The sequence below is a fragment of the Panthera pardus genome, unplaced genomic scaffold, assembly GCF_024362965.1.
Source record: "Panthera pardus isolate Hobbes unplaced genomic scaffold, ASM2436296v1 HiC_scaffold_27, whole genome shotgun sequence".
Lineage (NCBI taxonomy): Eukaryota > Metazoa > Chordata > Mammalia > Carnivora > Felidae > Panthera > Panthera pardus.
This window is the reverse complement of record NW_026526843.1, coordinates 30,237,953-30,245,718: the sequence shown is the minus strand read 5'-3', so window position 1 is coordinate 30,245,718 and position 7,766 is coordinate 30,237,953. Positions and strand designations below refer to the sequence as shown.

The window sequence follows — 7,766 nt, the reverse complement described above, 5'->3', positions numbered from 1 at the left end:
GCCGCCTGGAGGCGGTGAGTTTTGGACCAGGCTGTAAAGGAAACCTCTGGATTGGTCTTCGGGGAGTGTCCCTTGCCATGCCTGACATTAAATAGAGACTCCTTCAAGCTGTTGGGGCCTTGGGGCCTTCCCCCTGTCCCACCCTGACCCTGGAGACAGGTCTGCCAATGGAAAGGACTTGGCCACTTCTGTTGATCGACAGGGGGAGTTGAGTGGGCAAAAAGGATACCTTTCCCCAAGGAAATCTGAAATCCTGGGTTGTGCTAATTTCCTGGCTTGGAGAAGATCAGACATCATGGGTGGATGGCTAGAGATGGAGGTCAGGCACCAGCTACAGGGGTCAGAGATAGGGATTCTGACCCCCTAGATGGGTTTGCACCCCCGGGAAGCCTCAGGAAGATGACCGAGGCCCTAGACTGTCCCAAGGACTTCTTGGGCCACGTACTTGTCATGAAGAGAGCCTCATTGTCGGAGCTGGGAGGACACTCTCCCCCAGCTTTGCTTCGGGTATTTGCTGAACGCACATCTGCCCAGCTTTTTCCTGTCTCCATTGTTTGCTGGCGTTAATTATTCTCCCCCACCCCCCCACCCCTCGCAGACTCGGAGCCAACCCCGACCACCTGGGGGATGGTTTGCTGCCACCGTAAAAGGGCCGTCTCTTCCAGGGTCCTCCTCACTCCTGTCATTTCATAGCCCTAAGTTTTCATTAACAGCAGCCCACCCTATGGCATCCCTAGTGCCCTGGTCCTCTGCTCTGGGCAGAGAAGAGGTTCCAGGTGCCCACTTCTTCACCGGAGACTTCACGATCAATGGTAGGTCATCATCTCATGTTTCGACCGCGCTGATGAGTAAAGGAGCCAACCAGAGAGGATATGACTGAGTATAAACAGAGTCTTGGCAAAGATATCAGAACACCGACACTGGGAGGGCCTGGCTTCCAGAAGTCTTAGCCAAACCCCCTAGAGGGGCGCAGGAGTGATGCAAGGCTCTGGGATGGGGACCATGGACAGGTCCGCCGTCTTTGTGTCTCATGTGTCAAACCAGAACAGGTACAAATGAAAGTTCCAGTGAGACACAGCCCTGGTACATTGGAAGGTACCCAATACATCGATGTGTAAATGCATGATTTAATGAATACAGCTGATCAGTTTGGGTAGGAGGTGAGGAGGCCGGGAGGCACTGTGCTAGGTGAGAGGGGACGGGGTGGCCCACAGAGGGCCTCTGGAAGCCAGACCTCTGGAAGCCAGGCCCTCCCAGTGTCAGTGTTCTGCCACTCTGCCCATGCTGGAGCCATTTCATTCCCTAGACAGGTACACACACACACACACACACACACACACATCTCTTGTACTATCGATGCTGTTTCCTTTACCTACAGTGACCTCCCTCCTTATCCCTTCCTTGCTATCCCTTCCTTACTAGGTAATCTAAGGATCTTTCAGAATCCAGGTGAAATGCTTCCTGTCGAGCACTTTCTCAGGCCCCAATCTCTTCCCCTCGCCCTCGCCACTTAAGCATTCTTTCTCCCGTATTCCCATAGCACTTTGTGTTTATCCCTGGTTTAGCACTTGTCACCTGTGTCATCGGTGTCCAAGTGTCTGCTGCCTCTCTAGACCGTGAACTAGGGCAAGCCATGAGTCCTAGGCATCTGTGAATGGGGACTCGCTGGTGTAACTCTACAACACTGTGAACCCCCATTAAACAAAATGTTATTCTCCCAAAAGAACTCCGTTCTTCTCATTAATAGGCCTTTATGATAAAAAAAAAAAAACTGTATGCAATTTGTTATTATACTTTTTAAGCTTATTTATTTGAGAGAGAGAGTGCACAAACAGGGGAGGGTCAGAGAGAAAGGGAGAGAGGGAGAGAATCCCAGGCAGGCTCTGAGCAGAGCCAGACCTGGGGCTTGATCTCACCAATTGTGAGGTCATGACCTCAACTGTGATCAAGAGTCACCCGCTTAACCCACTGAGCCACCCGCTTAACCCACTGAGCCACCCAGGCACCCCAGTTACTATTATATTTTTAATTTCAACAAATATTTGTGGAAATGTGTTTTTTGTCTTGTTATGTAAGTACCTACATAATGGTCCCGATTTCACCTGTGAGCTTCCCCAAACCCAAATGTTTCCTCTCTGCCTCTTACAGGAGTTTCCCCAACCTAGGTGGTCCACATTGGACCACTATAGTTTTTCAGACAATGGTAAAACTTAAAGGACAGGAGTTGCGCGGACCCGAGAGTAATGGCAAGACCCTAAGGCCTCAAAGAACAAACAGGGAGGTAAAGTGGGAGCAACCCCTAGGGGCCTCGGTCATTCATTGGACGCCGAGCACGTCACTCTTTGCGTCTGGACGAATGAGGGTGGAGCTCAAGAGGAGGGCACGTGGCCCATTGTTGACGCCTCTGGCCCCGCCCACCGTCCTGCGGCCGGTGGACTCACCCGCCGCGGCCAGCGTCGCCCGAGGGGAGGCCTGGGTGGGCCGCTCCCCACGACCGCCCCCTGCCCTTCCCGTCCGGGGCCTCCTCGGGCACCGCCACCGACTGCTGTCCCCCTCGGCGGCCACCTCCCGCCGGGCCCCGTTGCCCTCGGCCTCCCGTCGGCGGCAGCGGGCAGCCTCCGGCGTCGCCGCAGCCCCGTCTGTCGCCTCCCCGGTGAGGTACTCCCTGGTGCCATGTCCGCCTCCGGAGATGGAGGCCAGGCCCCGGGTGGCCAGGAGAGCCCCATGGATGAGGCGGGGGCCCCGGCGGCCGGAGGGGCCAACGAGGTGGCCGGCGGCGAGGCGGGGGCCGGCAGTGATGGAGTAGCCAGGGGCGATGGGGTGGCCGCTGGAGACGGAGTGGCTGGTGGCGATGGGATGGCCGGAGACGAAGCGGTCGGTGGCGACGGGGTGGCCGGAGACCGAGAACGGGTGGCTGGAGACGGAGAGGCAGTGGCCGGAGATGGAGACCGGGAGGCCGGAGACGAGGACAGAGTGGCCGGCGGAGATCGGGTGGGCGGAGGTGGAGTGGCCGGCGGAGAATGGGTGGCCGGAGATGGAGACCGGGAGGCCGGAGACGAGGACAGAGTGGCCGGCGGAGATCGGGTGGGCGGAGGTGGAGTGGCCGGCGGAGAATGGGTGGCCGGAGATGGAGACCGGGAGGCCGGAGACGAGGACAGAGTGGCCGGCGGAGATCGGGTGGGCGGAGGTGGAGTGGCCGGCGGAGAATGGGTGGCCGGAGATGGAGACTGGGAGGCCGGAGACGAAGACAGAGTGGCCGGCGGGGATTGGGTGGGTGGGGGTGGAGTGGCTGGAGGAGACTGGGCGGCCGGAGGTGGAGACGGAGCGGCCGGCGGAAACTGGGGGGGCCGGAGATGGAGAGGCCGGCGGAGACGGGGAGGCCGGAAACGAAGTGGCCGGCGGAGACTGGGTGGTCGGAGCAGGAGTGGCCGGTGGAGACGAGGTGGCCAGAGGTGGAGACGGAGGGGCCGGAGGCGGAGGCGGAGACGGAGACGGAGGGGCCGGAGGCGGAGACGTGGTGGCCATGGGCGACAGAGTGGCCGGAGGCGGAGTGGCCGGAGGCGGAGACGGAGTGGCTGGAGACGGAGTGGCCGGCGGTGGAGACCTGATGGCCATGGGCGACAGAGCGGCCGGCGGCGGAGACGGAGCGGCCGGCGGTGGAGACGGAGCGGCCGATGGAGGAGACGGAGCAGCCGGTGGCGGAGACAGAGCGGCCGATGGCGGAGATGGAGTGGCTGGAAACGGAGTGGCCGGTGGTGGAGACGGAGCGGCCGATGGAGGAGACGGAGCAGCCGGTGGCGGAGACAGAGCGGCCGATGGCGGAGATGGAGTGGCTGGAAACGGAGTGGCCGGTGGTGGAGACGGAGCGGCCGATGGCGGAGACGGAGCGGCCCATGGCGGAGACGGAGCGGCCGATGGCGGAGACGGAGCGGCCAGTGGCGGAGACGGAGCGGCCGATGGCGGAGACGGAGCAGCCGGGGACTCCGGGCCCCACCCTGCCGAGGCTGCCGTTTCGGCTGCGCCTGCGGAAGGCCTCAGGGAGGAGGCGGTGGGCCCCGAGGGCGGGGAACGCCTTCGAGGCGGGCGAGGACTCGGACTTCGGGCCGGCAGACGAGGACGGGGCGGAAGAGCCGGAGGCCGCCGGGGACGTAATTGTGGACGCCCACCATTTCCCAATGGTGGGCTTCCGCTTTACGTTCCTGGACCTGGTGCATTCGCTGCTACACCTCGTCCACTACAACCACCACATCCTCGTGCGGCCCTGGCCTCTGCAGCTCAACGTTCCCCCTGCGCCCCCAGCGGCGACCGCGGCCCACGAGTCCCAGGGCTCATCGTCGTCGTCGTCAGAGGAGGAGGCTACCTGGGAGACCGCGGAGGAGCCTGACGAGGAGGAGCCGGCAGCCACAGAGGGTGAGGGGGACCCTCGCGTCCCAGGGGCCGGGGCTGTGGGCGGTTGCGGGCGCCCGGGCACAGAAGCCGAGGTTGGGGGCGCCCCCAGACTGAAGGCCGAGGGCCCGGGTGGGAGCCCCGTGCCGTAGCTACCAGTGGCTTTGAGAAGGAAACGTGCCGCCTTCTGGCAGCCGTGGCTAAGACAGCCGAAGGCCGCGGGGTAGGTGGAGGTCTGCACAGGGTAGGTGCAGGTGCAGGAGGGTGGGAGGATGTGCAGGAGGGCGGGAGGATGTGCAGGAGGGCGGGCGGGGCTGTGCGGGTCAGCGCAGATGGGGGTGCAGGGGGCGGGAGGGGTCTGCAGTTCAGCGGTGTACAAGGGGTGGGAGGGGTGCGCAAGAGGGCGAGACGGGGGTGCAGCCAGAAGGAATAGAGCGAGCCAGGGGCACACCTCATTTTTGTCCACGGCTGTTAAAAATGCCAAGTTTTAGAACGTTCATCCCCAATCGTTATGAACTGACGTGGGAGCACTTGGGAAAACTGAAATATTCAGGCATTGAGGGACTAATGAGCTTCATGGGAGAATTTGGAGTTGAGGCAAAACATGGTTGCAAGAAATCTCTGACAAGAACACACACAATGCAGCAGACACTTGATGATTCTGATCCCTTCTTCTCCGGAGGGCCAGTTAGAATAGCAGCACAGGGTGGCAGCTTGACTGGAAAGAAAGAATGTCACTGTGAAAGTGACCAAGCAGCAGAAGGGTGAGGGCCATGGAAGGGCTGTATCAACCAGGAGGAAGGGCCCCAGCTCTTCTCTTAGTTCCTTGTATCCTCCCGCTTCTCCTGCGGGTACTCTACTAGACGTCACTCTTCCTTATGCATCACGCTATTTCTTCCTGTGAATGTCTGCTCCAAAGTCTGTATTATTCTTCACCAAAGGAACAACAAACTATCAGCAGGAAAACTCTGATAAGGAGGCGCAAGTCTCGGAGAGCGGGGAAGAAGAGACGTTTAACAAACAACAAGAAGGATCTCACTGAAAAGCATTTGGACCCACCACAGAACAGGCCCAAAAAATCCAGGTAACCGTATACCTCTACCTATCACCCAATCATTCCTGACATTTACCTGTTACTGACCGGGTTGTTTTTTTTTTTTCTTAATTCTCCCAATAAATTAAGAAGTTTGTTTAAAATGAATTCAGACATTCCGTTTTACCTACTTAGAATGTTAACACAACACTCAGGTACCTAGTAATAGAAATCACAGTATATTTTGAAATCTATTTCATGGCTCCTCATTCGTTCTTGTGAGCTCTTTTGTCCTCTACCTATAAGACTACTAACAAATGGTAAACGTATCAGTAACTGAGACCAGTCTTTGTTTAGAAAACAGCCGAAGCAGCAGCTAAAGTGGCTGGGCTGTTTCCTACTTGGGCATTCATTACTTGGCCATGGAAATGTACCCCCTTGTACTAACTAGGAGACTATACCCTTTCGAATGTGATTACATGCAAATGGCAAAAAGTTCAGAATTTCAAGTAGCACTGCATTTAATGATTAATACCTAAGTATTCAGGTGTGGACTTTTGTATTTTATGTGACAGTCCAAAGAAACTTAGTCATAGTATGGCTATTACTTATCACTGAATTGGTAATTAAGTCTTGAAGTATATCTTGTCTTTGAATATATTTAAATGATTAACATTTGATTTTTTTTTCTTTTTTGCGTTTTCAAAGCTGTGTATTTTACAATAACAGCCTGTTTCTCGTATGGTAGATACGGAGAATCAAGGGTCTGGGAGGGTAAGGGAGTATCGTTTGTGGAATGAGCATAGGCTTTTAAGGTGAAAAGATTTTCTTAAATCCCAGAATCCTCTCGAGGGAAAGAAAAAAGCATTGATGGTATTAGGCAAGAGGGAGGCCAGGTTGGTGGGAGCACGTGATCGAAGCCATGGGCCACAGGAGCACCCCAGGCACAAGGGTGCAGGTTACAAGAGGAAACTGTGTTCTTTCCTCGTTGAGAAATAGCCCACGGACGTAGCAGGTATATATAGGGCTGTTTTCATAGGTTTGGAAAGTCACCGTTGGTGGTTACGGCTCTATGATTGCTAATTTTCTCTCATTTCATCCTGCAGCTGGGAGGAACAAAACGAGATGAAGAAAGAAGAAAGAATCTGTCCACTGTTTCCGGTTTCTCATTTTTTAGAAGCGCATGGGAATTTTATTAACACTGACGTCATTCCAAACCGCATCCCCCAAAGAGCGATATCCCATGAAATCTGCCTTTTCTGTTACACTTGACAGATACGTTTGACAGCATGTGTTCTCATCAAAAATAAGTTTGTTTTAAAGTAATAAACTGGAAGGAAGGCAGATTTTATTTAGATAAATCATTTTAACTCCAATCTCTCTTTTATTTTACCTCTTTGTTTTGACGCACCATGCCTTCATTAAAAGGTATCACTTCCTACCATTTGACGAGCCTGTTTTAAATTATTTTATTATGGCCCCAAATAAATTAAAATGTCAAGGTGAAAACAACTTTTGTAAAGAGGGAGATGGAGGTCAGGTCTTTAGAGCTACGTGGCTCACTGTGTCAGGAACTAGCCGCATGTGGCTACTGACACACGCCCGGTCTCATTTGAGACGCGCTGTTAGGCATAAAAAGGACGTAACTCACTGATAATTTTATACCGATTACATATCGAAACGATACCAAATTGAGTTAAAATGTACTACTGGAATTAATTGTGGCCACTTCTTTTTACTTCTTAACGTGGATACTAGAAAAAGTGACACACGTGAGTTGCATCGTAACGTCTATTAGCACTGCTCTAGAGTGTGGTTTGGAAGGAAACCTGGTGGATGGCCCAGCTGGCCTGCAGGCCACATGGTGCTGCTGGGCCTCGACCCAGACACCGATTTAGAGGGTGGTTCTCAAAGTTTGGGCCCCACGACAGCCTCGTCAGCACCAGCCAGGAATTCTTAGGTTCCACCCAAGACCTGCTGAATCGGAACCTCCGAGGGCAGGCCCAGAAATGGGTGCTTTCACAAGCTCTTCAGGGGATTCTGAGGCAGCTACGGTTTCAGAAGCACTGCTTCAGAGGCACAGGGGAAGATGAGACTCACCTATGGTAGAACCAGCCTTAATTCACTGGCTTGGGACTTGCAGGTCAACTGAACAGGGTGGCAAGGGCTGGACTGGGGAGGGGGCCAGAACCCACGGGGGCTGAGACACAGAAGGGCTCACATTGGGTGATGGCAGAAAACTGCAGAAATAAAAAACCTGATTCCAGAAGAATACAAACATGACACCATGTATATAAAGTCTAACGGCACATGCAAAATGATCACCGTGTACTGATCGTGGATACAA

At 55.0% G+C, this 7,766-nt stretch overlaps 1 protein-coding gene across 1 annotated transcript; it reads left to right on the top strand.

The window, feature by feature from the left end:
• Positions 1 to 3,551: 3,551 nt before the first annotated feature.
• LOC109250692 (cancer/testis antigen 47A-like) lies at positions 3,552 to 6,863 on the top strand. Its single transcript, XM_053892116.1, has 3 exons — positions 3,552 to 4,410; positions 5,328 to 5,470; positions 6,526 to 6,863. Exons 1-2 carry the CDS (start codon positions 3,675 to 3,677, stop codon positions 5,426 to 5,428), a joined length of 837 nt encoding a protein of 278 aa, XP_053748091.1. The 5' UTR covers positions 3,552 to 3,674; the 3' UTR covers positions 5,429 to 5,470; positions 6,526 to 6,863.
• The last annotated feature ends 903 nt before the right edge of the window (positions 6,864 to 7,766 follow it).

Coding starts and splice junctions, on each gene's coding strand:
- LOC109250692 (XM_053892116.1), top strand. CDS start 3,675: ATGGAGGAGACGGAGCAGCCGGTGGCGGAGACAGAGCGGCCGATGGCG. Junction 4,411..5,327: donor GGAGCCGGCAGCCACAGAGG/GTGAGGGGGACC, acceptor TCTTCACCAAAG/GAACAACAAACTATCAGCAG.